Source organism: Trichosurus vulpecula, chromosome 6, assembly GCF_011100635.1.
Source record: "Trichosurus vulpecula isolate mTriVul1 chromosome 6, mTriVul1.pri, whole genome shotgun sequence".
In the NCBI taxonomy this organism is placed as follows: Eukaryota; Metazoa; Chordata; class Mammalia; order Diprotodontia; family Phalangeridae; genus Trichosurus; species Trichosurus vulpecula.
In genome coordinates, this window is record NC_050578.1 from 202175549 (window position 1) to 202202021 (window position 26473).

General features: G+C 38.6%; 1 protein-coding gene across 1 annotated transcript in view; it reads right to left on the bottom strand.

Annotated features, from left to right (window-relative positions):
* EVC2 (EvC ciliary complex subunit 2) overlaps window positions 1-26473 on the bottom strand; it is a 194187-nt gene that overhangs the window by 161911 nt on the left and 5803 nt on the right. Inside the window, 4 exon segments of the mRNA XM_036762385.1 lie at window positions 143-329; window positions 3549-3614; window positions 7063-7229; window positions 18805-18859. Coding sequence (XP_036618280.1) covers window positions 143-329; window positions 3549-3614; window positions 7063-7229; window positions 18805-18859 — 475 coding nt within the window.

Genomic DNA, 26473 nt, shown 5'->3' on the forward strand with positions numbered 1-26473 from the left:
AGAGGCAGCATTTGAACCCAGGTCCTCTAACTCCAGAGCCAATCAGTACCTTTTCTTCTGTACCACACTGGCTCCCCCTTTAATTGATGGAGTTTAGTCAATCAGGGATTTACTGTATCAATTGAGCACACATGAGAGTTACCTTGGAGAAATTTCTTTCTGAATACCTGAAACCCTTCTGCAGTCTTATTTCCAGAGGATTCCAGAACAGTGAGGCCTGTAATATTGTCCAGCAAGACAAGATCAGAGAGGTTGGCTGCAGAAGGTGTCTTGGTATTGTTAATAAAAAGTCTCACAGAGGCAGTCTCAGCCTCACTCTGCTGGGACACCTATGGCAAAGAGGAGGAGAAATCAATGCAATGTTTCCCACCAAGAGGCACGTAAAATGTGCTAAGATTCACTTGAGGAAGTGAAATCTTCAGGAAGGAGGGTGCTGTGGTGTTTTCAGTATTCTGATGCTTTGTCAGGCTCCGTTTGATTTTAAACTCCCAAGGAGATTCAGAACTCATGCATGTCGAGCTGTTGCTTGGAGACACTGATCAAAAACCTCTATTTTGAAATATAGTACAACAGTTTTTGCAGAGAAATGTTAGCTGTGAGTGCAATTAGGCATCCATGAACCTGAGCGACAGCCTAGTAGAGAAGCTGCAAAATGTAATATTGTAATCAGAGTTTGGCAGAATGAAAATCAGCATTAGTACAAGGAGCACACTATTAAGATGAGATTTTTTTCATAAATTATGAATGAAGTTTTGTTATCATTTGTCATTTGAAGACCTCCACAAACACACATTTCATAACCTGTTCTCTCCATTATATTTAAATAAGAAGAATGACATCTCAGCATAATGGAAAACGCCATGGACAGAGTTAGACAAGTTATTGTCCGGTTGTATCCAACTCTTTGCGACCCCATTTGGGGTTTTCTTGGCAAAATACTGGAGTGGTTTGCCTCCAAATCCTTTCCAAGAGGAAATTTCATTATGAGAACTTCGCAAATACCATTTTAAAGAAAACATATATTGGGGGAGTAATAGCAATGATTCCCTCACCCATTCAGAAATCAATAAAAATGAGTGTTTCACAGGAAGATGACTGATTTAAAACTTCAAGGTTGTTTTCCAGCCAAGTGACAAGAAAATGCCCATATGGCTAACTTGTCAGCTGCTAACAAAGCATCTGTTCAGCTATATTTAAAATATTTTAAAAGGCAGGGAAGATGAAACACAAAATAAAATATTAATTAGATTTCAAAATGGAAGCTATCTTTCCTTTAAAGTACCTAAATACAACTAATTTGCCCTCATTACTACCCTTAGATTCTATTCTGATAATTCTGGAATTTTGAGGTAAGTTTTAATTTACCCTAAAACAAAAGGATCTCATAATAACAATCATACTTTGAAAGAATGATGGAAAGCATCTGGGTGAACATTAATAGAAGGAGAAAAAGAAGCAGCTTTATAATGGAAAGATATTATGGACTGCCTGCCTCAGAGGAGGATATAGATGAGAAGGGCTAAAAATAGTTGCAATTTTTTTTTGGTTTCTTTTATCTTTAAGAGTTTATGGCAATCAAAGGATTAGGAGCACTATTTATGTAGGAAATTTAGTTTTTTTCCTCAACTTTATATGTTGTCTTCCTTTATTAGAATATAATCTCCCAAAGGGCAGGGGCTGTTGCCTGTATTTGCATCTCCAGTGCATAGCATAGTGCCTGGCATGTAGTAAAGATGTTTGTTGTTGCTGTCGCTATTCATTATTTCCTATATGTGAAGTCATATTTGGTCACATTTTAGTGTATATATTTCATCATAATGTATTACAGAATTTTAGGTTTGGAAAGCACCTTAGAGATCATCATATTTAACCTCTGAACCAATTCAGGGATCCTTTCTATAACAAATCTGACAGATGTCCATCCAGTCACTGCTGCAACTTTTGAAAGCTTGTGACATAATGAAGAGTTGGTAGAATGTGAGTTATGACCAGAAAATGGCAATTCATTAAAAAAAGAAACATTTAGTGGAGAATGGCTAGAGGGAGGAACTAAGCAATATTGTCTTAGATGTACAGTACAGACAGACTACTGAGGTAGGAAAAGGAAATAGATATTTAGTTTAGGACGTAGATTACAAACACTGAAGTATGATCTAGTAATGATGGGAAACCTCAAACATCTGTTAGACTTCTCTCACTTCCGGAAACAGATAAGATAAAATCCATGACTTGCCTCAATGGGGATTTCATTCGCCAATTGGTAAAAGAAGCAATGGCAGGAGTCTATGGTTTTAGTTGGAATTTATCAACCAACTAAAAATTTGGAAAGATTATGAGACGATGGAAGCAAAGGCTGACTACGAAAGAGTGTGCTTTTCAAACAGTGTTGGGAACCTTGAAAGTCAGAATAAGCTGAGGCCAGGTATGAATGCTAAGGACAAGCCAGAAGGCTTGATTTACTAAATTAGGAGCATGAGAAGATCAAAGTAGCGAGAGCATGCTTTTCATGGAAGATGGGATGGTAACAGATGATAAAAAGAAAGCAATTGACTATTATTTTGATCATGGATTCACCACCAAGGAGACTAGACTTTGGATGAGGAAAAAGAAATTACATATGGCTAATGTTAAGTGAAACAGAAGACTCATGAGAAGATGGTAAGATAGTACCTAGCTATCTTCAGTAAGCAGGAGTCACTAGGCTGAGACAAACTATATGGTAAAAGTACTGAGAACCATCATTTCATGGAGAAGAGTGGAAATGCCATAAGACTAGAGAAAAGGAAATTTCTTCATTTTTGAGAAGGAGAAATAAGACTTTCCAGACTATAACTTAATTAGTTTCTTTCTGATTCCTGGGGAAATTCTAGAATGAATAATTAAAGGGACCTTAAAGAAATACCTCAAAGAAACTACCAATGATCATTAACAGCCAGAATGGATTCCTCAACAACAAATTATGCCAAACTAGCCTCATTTTCTTTCTTTTTTTGGTAAGACTACAAGACTGGTAGATTTGAAGCAATGGAGTAGGGAGGGAGGGGAGTGTACCTGCATTTGAGTAAAGAATCTGACAAAGTCATTAATGATATCCTTACAGACAACATGGAGAAATGTGGGCTGGATGATGGCATAGTATCTAAAGTATCATTGAAACCTTGGTCTTCCCTGACCCCAAGTCCAGAATGCTTTCCACTCTACTACATTGTCTCCCCTGCCAAACTGACAAGGCGTGATACACTTCTTTGAAGCTTACAAAGGCAACGGTCTGAAGTATGGCCACCAAGTGATGTAATTTTCCAACCACAGCAACCTGTGAATGTTGTCTACAGAGTCAGAGAGAAGCTAAGCTTTTCAATCGTGGAAGGAATGCCCTACACCAAAGAAACTGTGAATGTTCCAGGTATTGACTATAAATGAAGATTAAATCTGTGTTTGACTACATGTAGGTAACTAGTGGGATCCATCTTTAATACACAAAATCAACTTCATTTATTGGAATAAAATGCAATTTTCTTCTCCAATGCAGCCCATATGTGAAAACTTACCATTGCACATTTCTGGAAAACTATCCCATACTCAGAAGACACAGAAATACTGGAAACATCTTCATGCTGAAAAAAAAAGTACTCAGTGAAAGAAATCCATTCCAACCTACATGCCCTTTACAAAACAGTGTTATAGCATACTTAGATGAAAATGAAAAGCAGTGAGATGAAGACAAATGAACTCTGAAAACAGAATGCGTACTTCTTTCTGATGACTTTGCCATTTTGGCTGGCTGATTTCAGAACAAACTACTGAATTTAGACCAGGAAAAGACCTCAAAGGTCATCTTGCCCAAACAGTTAATTTTACAAATGAGAAAACTGAGGCCCAAAGATGAAATAATGTCATCGTGTCATTCACACAGTAAGTAGCAAAGACATAATCTGAACCTAAGTATCCTGAGAATGTTGTGTACTAGGTATTGAGCAAGCCTCAAAGTCAAGAGCAGTCAGATTCAAGTCCTACCACTGACACACACTGGCTGTATGACTTTGGGCAAGTCATTTAACCTTTTATTTATAGACAACTCTGTAAAACATTAAGTTACAGAGAAATGCCAAACATGCATTGATAGAGGGTGTTTCTTCACCTAAGACTTCTCCATGCCAATGAATCACAGTCCCAATGCTTATCCATATAATAACTCTAAATCCAATGCTTTTTCCACTATACCAGGATACTCCTAATATTTCCCTTGAATTTTAGATGCCTAAAATGTGGATAACAATACCCAGCCTCTCCCACAGCATTGTTTTGTTGATAGAATTGGACAATGTAGGCACTTTGTAACTAAAATACTGTATATAAGAAAAAATAAAATTAAAGGCAGAAAGCAGACATAGAAAGCTTTATTCAATTATAAAAACTTTGGGAAGCATTTTGTCACCCTTAAAGCACTACTTAAATGGGAGCTATCATTATTATCACCATAATCTCTATAAGAAATATATTTGCATAGTTATGAGGCATATATAATGTGTGTATGTGCGTGTATGTGTGTGTGTGTGTGTGTGTAATATGCAAGGCTTGAAAAATATGACCTATAAGAAATTTGTTTTTGCTTTTGTGTGACTATAGAAATTGATTAAGCATTTATAATATGGAGGGAAAGGCACAACTATCTATTTTGTACTTTCTAGATATATTACCCTGGGTAATTCACTTCCCCTCTATAAGAATCAGTTTGTCCACCTATAAAATAAGGCTAATAATATTTTCTACTACCAGCTTCTCAAAATTGTTGTGATGAAAGTGTTTTTGAAATATTAATGCAGTAGACTGTTGTCTCTATTATTACTGTTGTCACTGCCTTTATTGTGGTTCTGCTGGCTGTCTGACCTACCAGCAATCGAGATGTACTGAGATACACTACCCACAAATCCCAATTCAGACTTCTTCTGATCCCAACTAATCTTCTATCACTTTTTCCCTCATTTGGGTCTTCCCCTACAGGCAAGAGCCTCCACATATAATGACTTAGAAAATAAATGCTCACAAGGCTTTGCACCTCACTGCCTGGAGGAATTCCCCATTTAGTACAGTGGAAAACACACTGGACTTGGAGTTCTGTTTATGCAGTGAGTATACTTGTGTTACCTTGTGCAACTCATTTAATGGCCCTGGGCCTCAGTTTCCTAAAATCATTGAGAAAATTGTGGTATATATGAATATGTCATAAATTGTGTGATAGGAAATTATGAGACCAGTAAGAAGAAACCTCGGAAGATTTGTATGAACAGATGCAAAATGAAATGAGCAGAACCAGGAGAACAATTTAGGTAATAATTACAACATTTTAAAGAGAAAACAACTTTAAAAGACATTATGAATTCTGATCAATGCAATGGCCGACTATGACTCCAGAGGATTAATATGAAACATATCTCATACCTCTTAAAAGAGTGGTAAGAGACTAGAGGTAAGGAACAAGATATACTTCCTATGTACATGGTCAATTTGGACATTTGTTTTACATGGCTCTGCTAATTTCCTATAAGGGAGTTGGTTTTTTTTTAATGGGGGAGAGAATTGGGAAGGAGAAGAAAACTAATGATAGTGAAGGAAGGAAGAAGAATTAATGCAGCATTTTAATTCACAGAAGAGAACAGAAAGAAAATCAGAGGGAAATACAGACAAGCAGGAGAGTTTTTAGTTAATAATGTGTCAAAGTTAGAAAATGTGAAAAAAATGTGAAAAGTTAGAAAATGTGAAAAAGAAACAAAAACATACTGTATTGTAATGAAATTTGCAGCTTCATATACAATATTATTGTTCAGTCATTTCAGATGCTTCATGATCCCATTTGGAGTTTTCTTGGCAGAGATATTGAAACGGTTTGCCATTTCCTTCTCCAGCTCATTTTACAGGTAAGAAAACTGACACAAACAAGGTTAAGTGACTTGGTCAGGGTCACACAGCTAGGAAGTGTTTGAGGCTGGATTTGAATTCAGGTCTTCCTGACTCCAAGCCTGGCATTCTATCCATTGTTCCATCTAGCAGCTCCTTTTACATACAATACTTTTTTCCCCCTATTCTATAAATATGAGACTATTCATGTTTGTTGGTATTTGATAAGTTCAGAATGACAAAGAAAATGAAAAATAGGAAAACATTTTTAAATGGGAGAGGAGAATAAATAGGGTGATCTCAAAGGTACATTCTAGCTTTAACTCTATGAGCCTGAGTCTTATGATATCATGGACATCAGCTTTCTCAGGTCCTGCTTCCAAAATTAACTACACATGGCAATGTTCCTTGCCTAACTGTCCCTTCCTATAACAGCTCATCATTTTACTCAAAACTTTCTCAACATTAAGGGATGACACTCATTGTACCCTGCTAAGAATCCTCGATTCCTAGACGTATAGCTTGTCTGAATTTTTAAAAATCATCAAGTTTAACACCCTGATTTTTTTGTTGTTGTTCAGTTGTTTTCAGTCATGTCTAACTCTGTGACCCTTTGGGGGTTTTCTTGGCAAAGAATGGTTTGCCATTTCCTTCTCCAGCTCATTTTACAGAAGAGGAAACTGAGACAAACAGAGTTAAGTGACTTGCCCAGGGTCACACAGCTAGTGTCTGAGGCCAAATTTGAACTCAGGTCTTCCTAACTCAGGCCCAGCACTCTATCCATAATGCTATCCCAGCTACCCTGATTTTACAGAAGAAACTGAGTCTCAGAGAGTGGAAGTGAGTGGCCTAAAGTCACACATTTATAAATGGCAGAATTAGGACTAGCCCTGAGATCTGCTGACTTCCTCTCCTTACTTCAACAACAGGAAACCCATGAGGCATCTCATGTTGGTATTGAAATGCCCTAATTGTCAGGCAGTATCTTCTTTACTGAGTTGAATATGTCTTCCTGCAATGCCACAAGACCCTTTGATGTGTAATTATGCATCAAGTGCTACTAGAGGTTTGTCGTCGATTGATTTTTTTATAACACATTTTTGTACTGTGTGAAACTAACAGTGAAGTAATAATATCTATTTTTAATATGTCAAATGATTCACTGACCAGGTGGTGCATGATAGAAGAATCTCTTTTGAATAAAGTCTTCTTGGTCCATGAACTTATTAGAGAAAATACTGAATGACTCCAAGGTTCATTGGAGGCTGCCGAAGACAGGAGCAGGTCAAAGTCTTCAGTTCTTCTGTCATTTCCCTTTCCAAGTGGCACTTCAGCTAAAATTTCAACCACACACGAGTCATAGCATGAATTAAAAGGTTGTCATGGTAAACTCTGCAGTCCAGCATTTCATTAGCCTGAATAGTTGATGATAACTATGATTCATTTTCCTAGAAGGCTTCAAGTTTTTACAAAGTGCTTTTTCTACAGCAAGCCTTAAAAGTAAGGAATTTAAGTATTACTATCTCCATTTTTCTAAAGATGCTATAGAGAGCTTTATGAGACATGCTCAGTCTTATGGGCTGCAAATGGCAAAGCCATTCTAAATAAGTCAATAAGATAATGATTGGTCTTAGATTAAGGCCAGACTGATTAGACCCCCTTCACTAGAAGAAGGAAAGGAAAGATGGAGACAGACACTGATTACCTGTCCTTGTGTTTAGTATTATCTGACCTATTCATGACTGGTGTACTCAGAGATACATGGGGCTGACTTACCCTACATTGGTTCATTCAGTTCCCCTTCTGTGCCTCGGCCACTAATATTTAGGTGGCATCTATAACTGGTCAGTGGCCTCAGATAGGTAAGTTGTCTGAGTTGGGCTATACATGCAGCTTAATTTCCTCAAAAAAGGTAAAAGTAGGGACCAGAAAATGCAATAGAATACAATATGCACATCTTCTATCCTGCTTGTTTAAATTGGTCTGTATACCACACTCAATCACGGTGGGAAGGGAATATTCCTCAAGGGTTTGGTTAAAAGTCAGCTTGGCAGAATCCTGGGTTACATGGTCAACAAGACAGAGACCTAAACATCTTATTCAACCTTCAGTAACTCTCAAAATCTTCCCAAAAGCAGAATTATGTGCTGGAGGTGAAGCAATCACAACTGTCTCCACAGGCTAAGATATCAAGAAGCCAAGAAGGTTTCTTATGCATTAACTGTAGAGAATGCTATGTTTACCCATCAGTATTCCCTCTACCAGCAACCATAATGTGAAATGAACAGAATGGGAGAAGAGGTTGTTAACACAGAATGACCTCAACTTTCTCAGTAAGGAAAAAGATGAGATCTTTGGCTAAGAGAAAGAGGAGAGGGGCAAGTATGAGAGCTCCACGGAAGGAAGAAAAGGTTTGGAATACTTGTAGAGGGAGAGGAAAGAACACAAGCTTTGGGATAAGATGCCTTGGCTTGAATTTCAAGCACCACCACTTAGCAGCTGCGTGAGCTTGGGAATGGCACTTTGAACTACTGATTTAAATGAGTTTCCATTTCATCATATATGGTATAGCATAATAATTACTGATGTGGAGTTGGGACAATGGGCTACATTAGATGTACAGTGGAAAGTATTAAACACTTACAATAAATAAGTGGTATGCACTAATTGACTGAGAACTGTATTCTTTTAGAGATAGGCCAACTAGTCTCACCCCTTTATTTTGCATTTGGAGAGATAGACATTCAGAGATAGGAAGTGACTTAGCAAGTCCTTCACCCAGTTAGAAGAGAGAGGAGCAAAAGACAAGCTCACTTCCTAACCCCATACCCTCTTCTCTGCCTATTTTATTCCTATGCGATCTTTTGTAGGGTGGGCTGTCTCTTAAGCTAAATGTAATCTCAGACATACCTAATGAGAAAATGAAATCTATTAAATAAACCTATTCTATATAAATCTACAATATTATATGTATATTTATAATGCATTAGAGGAATTCAAGATTAAGGTCCTCCAAGAAAGACTTTACATGGCCAGGACGCTTACTAGGACACAAGGGACAAAGACGAGAAAAAGTATGAGAGAGAATTTGAAACTGCTTGTTGAGGATGCTAAATCACCAGAGCTGAAATAGGACTCACCATAATGACCTAATCCCTAGGGGATGGTGGAGGGAGTGGGAAGGATGCACACGTAGCGGAAGAATAATCCAGGCAAGTCAGTCCGAGTTCCTGGGGCCACATCTATACAAGAGGATGTTAGAAGTAACAACAGCACGCTTCCTACCTTACAGGATCATTGTAAAATAAGCTACCATTAATCTTCTTACATGATAGCATGACAAATGACACTCTCAGAAGGTCTGGGTGGCAGATATTACAGAGGCAGTTTATCACATGAAGAGATATAGGGTCTTGGTTTCAGAGAACCAGTGAAGAAACACATTTTTCTCTGCTCATTAGAGAGGTGGGGGGGTGATGGAAAGGAATGATGCATATACTGCCAGATGGAGTCGCTTAATCACTTTTGCTTAACTGTTTGCACAAAGGAAGTTTCAATGGGGTAGGTCCAAGAAATGACAGTGAGGTACAGCACAAAAGGTGCTATGCAACACTAATAAGAAAAAAAAAAGGTGTTAGCTAAATCATGTAGCAAAGATGGCAGAAAGAAGGTAAGGTATTTGATTTACAGACTGGGTCAAATGGTACTACAGGGTGTTCCTGAAGTCTGGACACATAGGAAAAAAATGCATATTTTCAAGAAATGAAATGAAAGAAATTTTTATTTAATTGTAATATTAACAAATAACACCTTCAACAAGATTTCCATCATTTGTGATGCAAAGGTTGACGCGCTTTGCAAGATTCACGTGAACTCGATATTATAACTCCACGTTGCCCATCAATTGCCTATGTGTCCAGACTTTAGGAACACCCTGTATAAACAAACAGGAAGGCAAAATTCAGTGAGATAATCCCATGGCTCAGTTGTCTGGACAAAAATGGGGAGCATTTCTGAATTATTTTTGATCTTGAGGACAGAACTCTGCTGTCATTGTGTTCAGCACAGGATCCAAATAAGACCAATTAAAAAAGCCAACACTGAGTTGGAGGGTATGAAGGGGGCAGGAAGTTGAATGGTCTCAGCTGATGGATGGTCTTCAACATTTATCACTTTTAATGAAAAAAGTGGTACTATTGAGAATATGCTGCTGTCTGGGGCTTTTATGCAGAACAAACCTTCCATTTGGAGCACAGCTAATAGCATGAATAAATAAGAAGGGAAAATTGCAGTTCAGTTAGGGAAAGAAAAAAAAAACAACCTAGAAAAACACCTATCAATTGATAAGATGGCTCAGAGTAAAAGAGTGAGCTAGCATTCCCAGCTTTGGTTCTAAGTTTTCCTCCTGCCTCTTCATTGTCCCTTGTGCATCTTCTATGTCAGCTTTGTAATGCTGGTGTATCTAGAATGGCCTTTCTCCTCTTCAACTCTTAGATTCCTTACCCATACTATAAACTACTACTTAAATGCCATCTTGTCCAGGAAACTTTTCCTGATTCTTAGACTCAGGACAGTCTTCCCCGACAGAATGCACACAGTTCTTAGTTTGTATTTCTTTAATGACATTACCATGAAGTATTAAGTATTATACTTAGGTCTATTGCTAAATTATCTTATTTTGGCAGCTAGGTGGTTCAGTGGATAGAGTACCAGTTCTGGAATTAGCTCCTGAGTTCAAATCCAACCTCAGACATGTACTAGTTGTGTGACCCTGGACAAGTCACTTAACCCTATTTGCCTCAGTTCCTCATCTTTAAAATGAGCTAGAGAAGAAAATGGCAAACCACCCTGGTATCTTTGCCAAGAAAACCACAAAACAGGGTCATGAAGAGCTGGGCATGCCTGAAAAATGACTGAACATTGTCTCCCTTTGCACTCTTTGAGGATGGCACTCATCTCCACGTCGCATCTTCTCTAGAAGCTATGCTGAAATTCAGGGGTGGGGTTTTTTAAACTTCTTTTTTAGGTCCAGTTTTTCTGCCTCAATGATTATTTAAGCATACTATGATGACCTGAAGGAGGATAGGGCCCAAGTTTCATTCTTCTCATGCTGGGGTTATTGCCCCCTGCCTCCAATACCTTCTCACTCCAATCCATGTTCCACTCAGCGGACAGACTGATCTCCCTAAAGCACAAATCTGACCATATCACCTCCCCTATTCAAAAAATCCCAATGGTTCCCTATCATCTCCAGGATCAAATAGAAATCTGCTGTTTGGCTTTCAAAGGCCTCCATAACCTGGCCTATTACCATAACCTATTACTCTAGAATACTTCCTTATTCTCCTTCATGTTCCCTGAAGTCCAGTAATACTGGCCTCCTCATTCGTACTCACACGCTCTTCCTCCATCTCCTGTGTCTGAGCTTCCCCCATGCCAAGAATGCTCTTCTCTGCTTAACTTGGCCTTTAAGTTTCCCTGGCTTCCGTCAAGTTTCAGTTGAGTAAGATGACTTCTTCAGTCCTTCATAATCTTAATGCCTTCCCTCTGAGACGATTCCCATTTTTTCTGACTGTTACTTGTTTGCTTATTCACATGTTTTCCTCCTGCTCTGAACGATAAGCTCCTTGAGAGTAGGGGCTGTTTTTCTGCCTTCTTTTTACGCCTGATACTTGGCAGTTTGCCTGGCACATTTGCTATTATTGTTGAATCATTTTTCAGTCTTGTCCCACTCTTCATAACCCTATTTGGGGTTTTCTTGGCAGAAATCCAGGAGTAATTTGTCATTTTCTTTTCCAGCTCCTTTTACAGATGAGGACACTGAGGCAAACAGGGTTAAGTGACTTGCCCAGGGTCGCACAGCCAGTAAGTGTTTGAAGTCATATATGAACCCAGGAAGATGAGTCTTTCTGACTCCAGGACCAGAATTCTATCCACTGCACCACCTAACTACTCCTTGGCACACAGCACACCCTTAATAAATGCTGACTGACTAACTCTGAATCCCCTACAAGGCTTTCATCTGGTAGATGCCAAATATTGGTTAACTTGAAATGGACAGAGTAAATGCACAGTTCACTATTTTTTATTAAATTAGATACCAGATACAAAAGACAAAGCTAGGCAATATAACTCAATTTTGTTCATCTTATTTTTCAAAGAATTTAAAGTCTAGGTGAAATTCCTGGGTGCTAAGGAAAAGTCAATACTTTTCTGCTTGAATATAGAATCATAGCACCATAAAACCAAGGATTTGAAAGGGAACTTTCCCTTTCAGAAGGAGCAGTTCATGATGAAAAGGGCAGCAAAAGTATTTTTGTGTTAAGGAAAAGACTGTCAAAGAATGTAAGATGTAAGAATGTAAGATATGGCCACTATTATGCAGGAGCATTTTTATGTCTAACGCAAGTAGAAAAAGAACTTCTTTTCTAATATAAATTCTTTTCTAAATATAAAATATGTGTATGTTAAGAACTAAAATTTCAGATCAGATTCGGACAGTGTGAGAGAAAAAAAATTCTTTGTAATATAGATGTGAGGATCTGGCTTTCTTTGTTAACAATATGGAGTGAGGTTTCACTTATGTGGGAAGAGTTTAATGTTATAGGGGTAAAGCAAGACCTTTTATTAAAAACTAGAGAAATATGACTACAAAGAAACACAGTTTTAGGGACACCAGAGAGACTGAATGCCTTGTGTGAGACTTCAGAGCTAACATAAGATAGGTACTTTTACTAATTTGCATATACAAGGTTTTTATTTTTGTTTGTTTACTAAGAGAAAATGAAAACTTCATAATTATTTAGATAGGACAGTTAGAAGCAGTCAGCTGACAGAAGGCTACCACGGAGCAATTCCTAATTGCTCAGAGAGAACTGATTCCATAGCCAAAAGTTCCAGTGATAGATACCACTCTTCAGCATGACCTAGACTTCAAGGAAGGTCAAACTTTTCCTAAGGGTTTGCTGTTGTCTGCTACCTTGGGAAAGAAAAGTGGAGGATGGGGAGAGAGGGGTGATATGCAACTGCTTTGGTGTCCTGATGAGTTGGTTTAAAGAATAAAGCTGAGTTGTGTTGCTGTGAAATCCATTCTGACTGGATAGTGCATCATCCAGGAGAGTGAATAACTCGTCAGATTGGTTTGTATAGCTCAGACATAGGCAGTGTTTTGCAATTCTCTGGCTTAAAGAAAACACATTAATATCTCACACTCTATAAATTTCCCTTTTTGGTGCGATGGTTAATTGAAGCAGTATATGAAGGAGAGAGATGAAGACTTCCTCAGCTAAAGAGTGATGGGCATGAAGACCAAGTAGCGAATAGCTAAAACAGTTATTTTTGGTGTTGATATTCTTATTTAAAATTTTATTTATTTTTAGTTTTCAACATTCAGTTCCACAAGCTTTTGAGTTTTAAAGTTTTTCCTCCTCCCTTTCTTACCCCCTCCCCAAGACAGCATGCAATATGATATAGGCTCTACATATACATTCATATTAAACATTTTTACATTAGTCATGTTGTAAAGAAGAATTGGAACTGGTGGGATGAACCACAAGATGGTGTCAATATTCTGGAATGGAGCAGTAACATTTAAACCCAAAGGCTAGTGTTGTATCACTAAGCACATGAGTTTTCTTCCCTTATGTGTTTCCATACCAGGTCCCTATAAATCTAGCAACCTACTTGCACAGGCCACCTCACCTGAATGGACTGAACCCATGCCTTACTTCTTCTTCAGAGAATATCTCCTCTTACTTTAAACTGCAATTCAAACAAGGCCTCCTGTATGAAGACATTCCTGCCCTGCCCTACTGTGAATGCACTCCCTTCCAAACAATCTTGTATCCGACTGCTTTTTATATATGTTTATGTATTTTCTTCCTATTGCATAAAATATGTGCATATATAAATATAACTATAATATATTCATGTAACCTAGGCCTATTGTATATGCATATATACATATAAAATATACACAAATATGTACACATATATTTGTTTCTTTATTTAGATCAGATATTGCATATATTATATAAATATAATAAATATAAATAAAATAAATAAAAATAATGTGATATAAAGAAATACAACTATATAAAAACTACATAAGATAATAATCACATACTTGTTGTCTTCCCATTAGAAGCTGAGCACCTAGCAAACACGGATTGTTTTATTCTTTGTATTTCTATCCCCAGCACCTGGCATAGTACCTGGTACATGTAGATGCTTAATGAATATTTTCATTAATTAACTGATTAATACTTTGAAAGACTTAGTCTAATAACTAGGTCTGGACTCGCCTTTTGGTTTTGTTTTGGTTTTTTTCCAGGCAATTGGGGTTAAGTGACTTGCCCAAGGTCACACAGCTAATAAGTGTCTAAGGGCAGATTTGAATTCAGGTCCTCCCGACTCTAGGGCTAGTGCTCTACATACTGTGCTACCACACTGCCCCCTGGACTTGCCTTTTACTGAAGTTATGCCAACATTCCTTTGAAAAGTCCTCTTGGGACTTCAGGGTGTTTTTCCCCAGTTTCATCATGTATTTATTTTTTTAAATTTTATTCTGAACCAAATAAAATAAGCATTTTCATAACAAAGTAGAATAGAAAAAAAGATGACTGTACATAAAACAGTTTTAACACTTTTTTTTAACCTCCAGATGCTCTTCCTGTCACCTGGGAAGGTCTAACCTTACTACTGTATGACAACCTCTTGGGGTCTCTGTTCCCTCCTACAATGACGGGCTGGGGTAGAAGAGTTGGTCTTTGCCAGCTAGCTCTCCTCCCATGGTATTCATTTTCCACCCCTCTCTGATTTATACCATATGTTCTAAAGAAAAAGTGTTGAGAGGGCAGAGCCAAGATGGCGGCTGGAAAGCAGGGACTTGCCTGAGCACCCCCCCCCAGGTCCCTCATATACCTATAAAAAAATGGCTCTGAACAAATTCTAGAACTGCAGAACCCTGAAATAGCAGAGGGAAGCAGGGCTCTAGCCCAGGATAGCCTGGATGGTCGCAGGGTAAGGTCTATCGTGCACAGAGCTGGGAGCGGAGCGGTGCGGAGCAGAGCTCAGCGTCAGCTGTGCCCAAACCAACCAGACCGAGACCCAGGCAGAACAGGCCCTAGCCCCCTGAATCAGAGAGCTGTGGCAGTTACCAGACTTCTCAACCCACAAACACCAAAGACAACAGAGAAGGTTAGTGGGAAAAGCTGTTGGGACAGAGTGAAAGGAGTTCGCAGTTCTACCACCACCCTGAGAACAGTGGGGGTGGTGCAGCTGTAGAACTACAGCTGCAGTTGCTTCTGGCCGCAGACCCAACTGGTGGGAGGAATGAAGTGGCAGATCAGAGTGGGAGTGCAGAGCCTGCTCAAGATCTGTGTCAGGTCTGGGTTGGCGGTTCTTGGAGGAGGAGGAGTGCTGGTGTGGCAGAGCTTGCTCTGTAGAAATAGCTCTGAAAACAACAGTGCAGCACCTCAAGCTTGGAACAAAGTACTCTCTACTCTACAAGCAGTCATACCCCAAAGAAAAACTCAAGGGTCAAGCAGTTGGCTGGGAACATGGCCAGGCAGTGAAAACGGACTCAGATTCAGACTCAGACTTTGGAATCTTTCTTCGGTGACAAAGAAGAGCAAAACATATAACCAGAAGAAGCCAACAAAGTCAAAGAGCCTACAACAAAAGCCTCCAAGAAAAACATGAACTGGTCTCAGGCCATGGAAGAGTTCAAAAAGGATTTGGAAAAGCAAGTTAGAGAAGTAGAGGAAAAATTGGGAAGAGAAATGAGAATGATGCAAGAAAACCATGAAAAACAAGTCAATGTCTTGCTAAAGGAGACCCCAAAAAATACTGAAGAAAATAACACCTTAAAAATTAGACTAACTCAAATGGCAAAAGAGCTCCAAAAAGCCAATGAGGAGAAGAATGCCTTGAAAGGCAGAATTAGCCAAATGGAAAAGGAGGTCCAAAAGACCACTGAAGAAAATACTACCTTAAAAATTAGACTGGACCAAGTGGAAGCTAGTGACTTTATGAGAAATCAAGATATTATAAAGCAGAATCAAAGGAATGAAAAAGTGGAAGACAATGTGAAATATCTCATTGGAAAAACTACTGACCTGGAAAATAGATCCAAGAGAGATAATTTTAAAATTATTGGACTATCTGAAAGCCATGATCAAAAAAAGAGCCTAGATATAATCTTTCAAGAACTTATCAAGGAGAACTGCCCTGATATTCTAGAGCCAGAGGGTAAAATAGAAATTGAAAGAATCCACCAATCATCTCCTGAAAAAGATCCCAAAAAGAAAACTCCTAGGAATATTGTTGCCAAATTCCAGAGCTCCCAGGTCAAGGAGAAAATACTGCAAGCAGCCAGAAAGAAACAATTTGAGTAGTGTGAAAACACAATCAGAATAACACAAGATCTAGCAGCTTCTACATTAAGTGATTAAAGGGCTTGGAATATGAAATTCTGGAGGTCAATGGAGCTAGGATTAAAACCAAGAATCACCTACCCAGCAAAACTGAGTATCACGCTCCAAGGCAAAATATGGATGTTCAATAAAATAGAGGACTTTCAAGCTTTCTCAGTGAAAAGACCAGAGCTGAACAGAAAATTTGACTTTTAAACACAAGAATCAAGAGAAGTATGGAAAGGTAAACAAGAAAGAGAAATCACAAGGGACTTAGTAAAGTTTAACCATTTTGTTTACATTCCTACATGGAAAGATGATGTGTATAACTCATGAAATCTCAGTATTAGGGTAGCTGAAGGGAATATACATACATACATACATACATATATATACATACATACATACATACATACATATACATATATACATATATATTTTTAGACCGAGGGCACAGGGTGAGTGGCATATGAAGGGATGATATCTAAAAAAATAATATCAAATTAAGGTATGAGAGAGGAATATATTGAGAGAGGGAGAAAGGGAGAGATAGAATGGGGTAAATTATCTCGCATAAAAGTGGCAAGAAATAGCAGTTTTGTTGGGAGGGAAGAGGGGGCAGGTGAGGAGGAATGAGTGAATCTTGCTCTCATTGGATTTGACCTGAGGAGGGAATAACATAAACACTCAATTGGGTATCTTACCCCACAGGAAAGAAGGAGGAAGGAGATAAAAAGTGGGGGGTGGAGATGATAGAAGGCAGGGCAGATAGGGGGAGGAGGTAATCAAAAGCAAATGCTTTTGACAAGGGATAGGGTCAAGGGAGAAAACTGGATAAAGGGGGATAGGATAGGAAAGAGCAAAATATTGTCAGTCTTTCACAACATGAGTATTGTGGAAGGCTTTTGCATAATGATACACATGTGGCCTATGTTGAATTGCTTGCCTCCTTAGGGAGGGTGGGTGGGGAGGGAAAAGGGAAAAGAATTTGGAACTCAAAATTTTAAAAGCAGATGTTCAAAAAGAAAGTTTTTGCATGCAACTAGGAAATCAGATACACAGGCAATGGGGCATAGAAATTTATCTTGCCCTACAAGAAAGTAAGGGAAAAGGGGATGGGGGGGGAGTGGGGTGACAGAAGGGAGGTTCTGACTGGGGAATGGGGCAACCAGAATATATGCCATCTTGGAGTGGGGGGGAGGGTAGAAATGGGGAGAAAATTTGTAATTCAAACTGTTGTGAAAATCAGTGCCAAAAACTAAAAACATTAAATAAATTACACTAAAACAAACAAAAAAAGTGTATATACGCATTACTCCAGACATTCTTAAGTTGCATTTACTATTGAGAAGTAAAATAGTTTAAAAAATTTTTAAAAAGATGTTGGCTGTTAAATAAAGGAGACAAAAGAGGAAAAAAAGAAATGACAAAACAGGTAGTTGAGAAAGTACATACTACATAGAGATATTCTTATTTTGTAGTTTCAAATGTATCTCATTATTTCATTGACACCTTCTGGGCATAATTAAGGCTCTTACAGAATTGAAAATACTTGCTTTAGGTATTTTATGTACTCTGAGGTGAATAAATGAGAGAAATAAGACAGAATTTGAATACCATGAGGAAACTGGTTGAAGATTAGGACTGCCACGTGGAAGACAGATGAAATTTATTTTCCTTAGCACCAGAGGGCAGAACAAGGAACAATGAGTTGAAGTTGTAGAGAGGATTTTGACTTACAATATGAGAGCTTTCTATCAACTAGGGTTGTCCAAAGGTCTAATAAGCTGCCTAAAAGTGACTGGTAAAAGCTAGAAGACCATTTGTCAGGATATTGCTTCAGGTGTAGGTTGGATAACACTGCCTTTGAGGTTACTGCTAGCTTTGGGGCTAAAGAAATCAGTTTCTACAGGTATGAGAATAGGAATGAAGAATAGATTAATTCATCACATTTCACTTTGTTCTCAATAACTCTGCCATCATGGTTCATTCTCATTAGGCTCACAAGTAAGCACCTCCTATTTTCAAAGTCATCTAGGTAATTAGACTTCTGTCTGATTGGTAAATAGATTTCAGTCATTTGAGGAAATTCATCGGATAGTGGGAGGGACATCCTTCTTACACAGAATCTTTTAATGTGTGAAGCTGAAATTCCAGGATGATATTGTTAAGTGTCTCATTTTCCTTACTGAAATGCATTTTCTGGGTAATTCTTCCACTAAAATCTTACTCATTCTTTTAGATGCTACTCAATGCCATCACCTCCATGAAGTTTTCCTTGATGTCTGTTCTAAGAAATAATCCTTCTACTATATTCTGGACTGCAGTGAACCAAGACTGAATCTAGTGCTTCTTCAACTATCCCAAGAATTGAATAGGCCCTAGTAATAAATATAGTTGAGAGGGGGAAGTCACAAGAAGGAAAGATGGTTAGCAACATCATCCTCCTTTTAGGATTAAAACAACCAAAAGTACAATCAATATCAAAAGTTACCTGTTATGTTGCAATGGTAGTTCTCTATATGGAGCAACTTCTTATAGGAGAAGTCCTAAAGTTTTTAAAAGATACAAAATAATTGATTAGAAAATATATTATAGTGGCAAGAAGTAATTGTAAGATGCGTTCTTAGGTAAGTCATGTCATTTTCTTTTTATGTTGTTGTTCAGTTGTGTCCAACTCTTTGTGACCTTATTTGGGGTTTTCTTGGCAAAAATACTGAAATGGTTTGCCATTTCCTTCTCCAGTTCATTTTACAGATGAGGAAACTGAGGCAAACAGGATTAAGTGACTTGCCCAGGGTCACCCAGCTAGTTGTCTGAGGCTGGATTTGAACTCACGAAGATAAATCTTTCTGACTCTAGGCCCAGTGCTCTGTCCACTGAGCCACCATATTTCATTTAGCCTCACTGTAATGTAAAACTTAAATTATATATACATACATACATACTTTAAGTATACATTATATACAATACATACTATGCTATCTATCCCTTAAGTATATATAGTGCATACATATATATACATATATATATACACTATATAACTATACTATAAATATATTACTAGTATATATACTATACCATATAAATATACTATAGTATACTATATACATATAGAGATGATTGTTCCAAGGGTGGAAAATCTGTGGCCTTAAGGCCACATATGGCCTTCTATATCCTTTTGACTGAATCCAAATTTTACAGAACAAATTTGTCAGTCGTCAGGGACTTAGTAGCCATGTGACCCTGGACAAGTTACTTAACCCTGTTTGCCTCAGTTTCTTCATCTGTAAAATGATCTGGAAAAGGAAATTGCAAACCACTCCACTGTCTTTGCCAAGAAAACCCCAAATGGGGTCACAAAGAGTTGGACATGACTGAAAATGACCGATGACCAACAATGCTCTTCTCACTGAACCAAAAATCCATTTCTAAAATTTCCACTCATTGCTCCAACCTAACTCTATTGTCTTGGGTCAAGGAGAATAAAATGAATCCTTCTTTCACATGGAATCTCTTCAAATACATGAAAACAACTATAATGTGATTCCCCCTGCCATGTCTTCAGAATAGACACATCCCTAGTCCTTTCCCTCAATTGCCATGAGCCTCAGACCCTCTCATTCTTATTCTCCTTGCTCAGGATGAATGATTTTGAGGGCCCTCGCTATTCTAGAGGCCCTCCTCCTGAAACGCTCCAGTGTTTCTTCAATGCCCTTTCTCCAATATAGTATCCAGAATGGAACTCAATATATCCCAAATGCGGTCTGACCAGAGCAGAGTACAGAAGAATAATTACCATCTCATTCTAGACTCCATGGTCCTATTAATATTAAACCTCTGTTCTAGACCCAGCTCTGATGCTAATCATTGACTTTATACATGTACATATACTCACAAATGTACTTTGTATTTATGTATTCTATGTAGGTATTAATATATGATGAATAAAAATATATTTGCCAAGTGTTACATGCCAAGCTTTGTGCTAAGTGTTGGGGATATCAATCTAAAACCCTGATGGCTCCTGTTCTCAAGATGCTCATATTCTAAGTACAGGATATAATGCACATAGGAGGGTTCTGCAGCAAGACACATGGAAAGAGCTGGGGTGTCCTTAGGACATGTGAGCCTAGTACATGGCAAGGTCTATACATTTTTAAAATATAGTTTCAGGGCAGATGGTCAGGCCAAGAGGTGTGAAGAGTGTGCTGGCAAAGCAGATGGAATTTATATGGTAATTTAAGGTTTTCAAGGTGTTTTCTGCTTAGCAATCCCTTGTGGTAGATTCTGCATATAATAATATTCCCATTTTACAGATAAGGAAACTGAGGTTTACTGAGAGTAGTGTGATCAGTTCTACAACTAAGATATCTCTGTGCTAGTACTGAAATCTGGCTCTTCTGATGGCACCAGTATGTTTCACCCTAAGCCATGATGAAGGTAGAGAGAAGAAGACAGGTAGAGTTCTAGAATGCAGCAGATACAGGTGCAGCTAGCATTTGTAAAGTATCTCAAGGTTTTTTTAATGTTTTATAAATATTCTATCCTTAAAACAACCCTTGGAGATAGGTGTTATTATCCCCATTTTACAGATGAGGCAGAGAGAAGTTTAGTAATTTGATGAGGGTCACAAAGCTAGAAAATGTCTGAGGATGAATCTGAATTCAAGTCTTCCTGACTCAAGGGCCAATGCTCTATCCACTGTGACACCTAGCTCTCACACCCCTCATGAAAACCTTTCCATTATCCTTTGATACTCAAAGTTCATATCACCTAATCTTAAATGACTTACCTCAAATCAAATACCCAGAGTCACATTGGCACAGGCTATCTTCACTCTAAGAGAGTTTAAAACGCTTTGTTGGGAAGAAGGAAGCTTTTCTGGCAATGAAGCCAGTAGCTACACGATGGAAGAACAAAAGTAGATATGACCTTTCACTAGTACTGTGAGTCATGTAGACTGTGTAGGTTGTGGGTCCACAGGGGCATAACCTCAAGGCAATCCTTTAAGTCAGGGTTGACTGTATAGGTCTCTAGGGAAAGGGGGGGGAGATACAGTAAAAAAAAAGTTTACTTAATTTTCTATGTATCTTTAGCCACTCAATGTAGTACTACAATCAGTATTATTATATGGGTCCCTATAGAAAAGAGAATGGGGCAGAAAGTTTTCTTGGTGTTTTTTTTTTCTGTATTTTTGAATGCTAGGTAAAATTTATTCTGTATTTCATGCCTTATTACCTCAAGGGGTTGCAAGAGAAATTAGGGTCCTGTAGGGAGCAGTAAAATTGGCCACATGCTGAAGTTCCCTAGGTTTCCTTGGCTAGGTGCAAAGTCACGGGCAAGAAAGACTTTTGAGAGAGGCCCCACCCAAAATAGTGCCTGATCCTTATATACTAGAAGGGATCCTCTGATACCAAGACTGAATGCTCAGGTTTAGCTTCCTAGCTCCAGAATTACAGTAACATAAATTAATCCTTCAAGAACAGAAAAAAAGTAATTGTACATTATCTTCCTTAAATAACTAGACTCTTAATGCTCTCAACAAACAGCACGATTGGGGGCGGGGGGAAGAATATTAATAATGTAACATTGATACTGACAGTGATTAATATTAATAGGGGAATACTGATTATTAATACTCTAACATTAATAATTTGCAATTCTGTAGCACCTTAGGATTAGAAAGCTCAACTTCCCCACCTAACAATCCACTGAATTCGGTGAAACGTCCCCATATTACAGAGGTGGAAACCAAACCTCACAGAATTTAAGCAAATTGCTTGTGCTCACCCAGTTTACAAATGAGGGAGTTGAGACTTGTATTTAGATGTTCTGGCCAGAATGTTATTGTTGCACCAAACTGCCTGAGACCCTGGCTCAGATCATAGATCAGTCTCAGATATGTCTGAGATGTTTACAAAATAATAATAAAAAAACCATTGACTGCTTAACGCTCTGAGCACTTATTTTTACAAAGCATCATCTCTCATTGCTATGAGTTGGGTGTGACTCCTATGACTCCTCTTTCTTTACCATAATTCTTTTAAAAGCTAAGTTGCTCACGATGGGTAGAATGGGGCATTATCTACACAGGGCTTTGTGACCTATCCCATCCATTCATATTAGTTTCATTTAGGACAGGATATTTACACAAATAAACATATAATGTTTACACATGCAAAATAATGCTGATCAGAAATAATATATTGTAGAGGAAAGGTTGTTAGAAATTGGGCTCAGAAACACCTGGGTTTGAATTCCACCTAAAAGCCTACATGTATGACCGTAGGTATCATTCCTCTATAAGACCCTCAGTTTATTTATAAAATGGGAATAATAACATATGTGCTACTTATATCTTTTGGGTCATTGTAAAGAAAGCATTTTGCAAACCTTAAAGGACAATGCCTGGCACATAGTAGGTTCTTAATAAATATTTATTGACTGACTACTATGTAAATGTGAGTTATTACTACTATTCTTTGCATGTCTTTCCTCTAGCCAGCCCCTAAAAACCATGATTATTCAGCACATTATTATTCAATTGTATTTAAGCAGTAACCTCCTTTCTCCTAGGACATCAACTAGGAAATCTTCAGTTCAATGGATCTGGTACAGCTCAGTCATTGCCATGGAAACCAGTTGACGTCTAGCATGAGATTTTATATTCACTATGGGGGCAAAGAAACAGGAGCTAGGGTGAGGAAGAGAAGAAGCTTTCATGTTATACAAAAGGGAGGAAAAAAAGGAGAACTCTGAATGATGCATACACACTGATTACAACTGTATACTGTGTGTAATTAAAGGGACTAGAAAAATGTATGGTATATTATTTTTTGTTGGCAGCAGCCTTTGTATTCTACGTTTAGGAAATAGGGAGCTGGGAAGAGACAGAGAGAAAGAGAAAGATAGACAGAGAGAGAAAGAGGGGGGAGAGAGAGAAAGAGAGAGAGAGAGAGAGAGAGAGAGAGGGAGAGGGAAAGATAGAGAGAGACAGAGAGGGGGGAGGGAGAGAAAGAGAGAGAGATTTTGTCAGCAGTAGTCTTTGTATTCATATGTTTAGGAAATAGGGAGAGAGAAAGAGACACACAGAGACAGTCAGAGACAGACACACAAAGACAGATACACACAAAGGAATTTCAATATAACACTTTAGAGCACAACAGACAAAAATCATAACTCAAGGCATGCTTCCTACTTGTATGAACTTGAGGGTGTTACACTAGGTGGCCTCTGAGGTTGCTTCTGGCTCTAGTCCTGTGACTCAGCAGTCTCTGAAGTATAGTATAGTACTTCCTATATTCATAACCAAATGGAAAGAATTTCTCATTGTTAAAAGGCTGAACTCCATTTGTTTTATTTAGCTACTCCTATGAAATCTGTTTGGAGACAAATCAACAGTAAAAGGGAAAGTACCTCAAAGTTCTAATGGTCAATTCTGTTCCATGTTCTAAGACTTGTTTTTTCATCTCAGTCATTCTAGGTTCTAGGTTCCCTTACTGTGCAGATATTCTCAGTTTTGTGTCCAAAGCTCCTTCAATCTCTGCCTTTCTAATCTCTAAGATGGTTAAAATGCCTTTCTCCACTCCCAAATTTTGTTATTGTCAAAAATAAATAGTTGCTATAATGAGTATGGAGTTCACAGCATTACTGGTGAGAACACAGGAATATCACAAATCCCAAAAAGAGAATTTGGGGGATTTGAGGAAGAAAGGGCTGAACAAAGTTACTGCTGCACTCAAAAGGGCGAGGATGCTGAGCCAGATGTCTAGCTAAAAGAGCATGAAAGCACTAAATGCTACACCAAAAATTTTATTACCTTAGTTATTTGAAGTTTTCCAGACAAAAATGGCCCATCTATGCATTAGGTGACTACAGCCCCATAACAGCAAACAATCAAATAATAATTGACATATCTATATTGCTTTTCCCACGAGCTGGAGAGTTAGGTGGTATTATTATCCCCATTTCATAGAGGAGTAAATTGAGACTCAGGGATAGGAAGTAAGTAGTCCTAGGTCATATAAACAGTAAATAGTGGAGCAAGGGTTTACCCACATCTTCTGACAGAGACTGTAACTCTGAACTCTGCTGCCTGTCATAAAGGAGACCTTTTTTCTGTCATTGTCTTTCTTCTACAGCTTTTGACACTAACCACTCACTTCGGACCATATAATCTCTCCTCTGTGAGTTTTTCTAACCCTTCCCTGTCTTGGTTCTCATCCTGCCTGAATGACTCTTTTCAGCCTCTTTTCTTGGTCATCATCCATCTGATATCACCTAATCCTAATCCTGGGCATTCCAGGTTTTTCCTACATCCTCCTCTCTTCCCTCTTTAAGCCTTTGGATTTCAAGTGTCAAGGTTACAATTATTGCTCCCAAATCTATGTATCTCTCTCCTTATCTCTCCTTATCTCTCTCCTGAGAACCACTCCTCCATTATCAACTGACTGCTGGACATCATCCAGGAGGATGATCCAATAGGAGAAAGGCATCTCAAACTCAAGTCTACTGAAAACTGAGCTTGCTGTCTGTAACCCACCACACACACACACACATACACACACACACACACACACACACACACACACACACACACACACACACCCCTGCCTCTCTTCTAACTTGCTTATTTCCGTCAAGAGCTCTACCAGGCTTCCAGGCATTCATTGTCACCCTCACTATAGTAGACACTTAAATAAATGCGTGTTAATGAATAAATGAACAAATGAACACCTTCACTCTCTCTCATGCCCAGTATCGAAACATCTTGTGAAGCCCTATGGGTTCCACCTCTATGAAACCCCTTGTATCTGTCTCCCCAGACCCCAGCCCACTTACACAGCCACCACCCTAGCTCAGACCATCTTTATTTCTTGCCTGGACTATTGCAACAGCTGCTTAATTATTCTCTCTCTAAGTGTTTTTCCCCTCTGTAATCCATCCTTCACATAGCTGTCAAACTAAGATAACCAGGTCACCAGGTTTGACCATATCACTCACATGCTCAAGAAGTTCTGGTTGCTCTCTAGTGCCCCTAGGATAAAATACAAGTCTTTTGTTGAGACGGCTGGGTAGTTTGGTGGTGAGATCACTGGGCCCATAGTCAGGAAGGCCAGAGTTCAAATCTGACCTCAGATACATATATCTAGGTGACCCTGGACCAGTCACTTAATTTCTCAGTTTCTTCATCTGTAAAATGAAGATAATAATAATAATTAATAATAATAACACTACCTCCCAGGGTGTTCATGAGGACCAAATGGGATAGTAAGAGTACAACACTTAGTGCGGTGCCGGGCACTCAGTAAGCTCTATATTCACTCTCTGTCTCCAACCAATCTTTCTAGATTGATTTTATTTTGTTCCCATTCACACCCTGCATGTTTTACCAGACTAGTCTACTTTCTCTGCCCTATATGTGACATCCTGCGTCTGGGCCTTTGTCCAAGCTGTTTCCCATGGCTCCCATGGAATGATAATCTCTCTTCTCACCTCTGCCTCTGAATCCCCTGGATTTTTTCTCAGAGCTTCTTAGACCCGGGTAGAGACCCCATATGGGGGTCACAAAAATTTGGCAACAGTAAAAGGTTTCTGAATGAGCAATGACCAAAAATTAATTCAAAATCAAATGCATAATGAATCCGAGGTGTTTCTGGCAACTTCACTGAGGCCCTGGTTCTGAACATGAAGCATGCACATTTTGCAATGCATGTGCCCTCAGGCCGCACAACCCCATAGCTGTCAACACATGAAAGGAAGTCCTGGGTGGAAAAGTTTAAGAAGCCCTGGTTTAGATCAAGGGCCACCAAGGCTTTTTCCTCAGTAATTAGTGCTCCCCAAATTAATTTGTGATTACTTTGTATACATCATGTGTGTATTTATCTATATACCTGTTGTTGCATGTATGTAGAATGTAAAGTCTTTGAGGAGAGGAGCAGAGTTTTGTTGTTGTTTTTGCCTTTGTATCCTCACTGGCTAGAACAGTGCTTAGCACACAATAGGTGCTAACTAAATGCTTGTTGAACTGAATTGGTATCTACAGGCTCCTATCTATCTAAAGATCCTTCAGTGCCTTCACCCACTCTATACCTCACAGCTGGAATACTCTCTCATCTTTCCCCCTACTCAAGTAGGACTACCTCAGACCCACCTTTTAG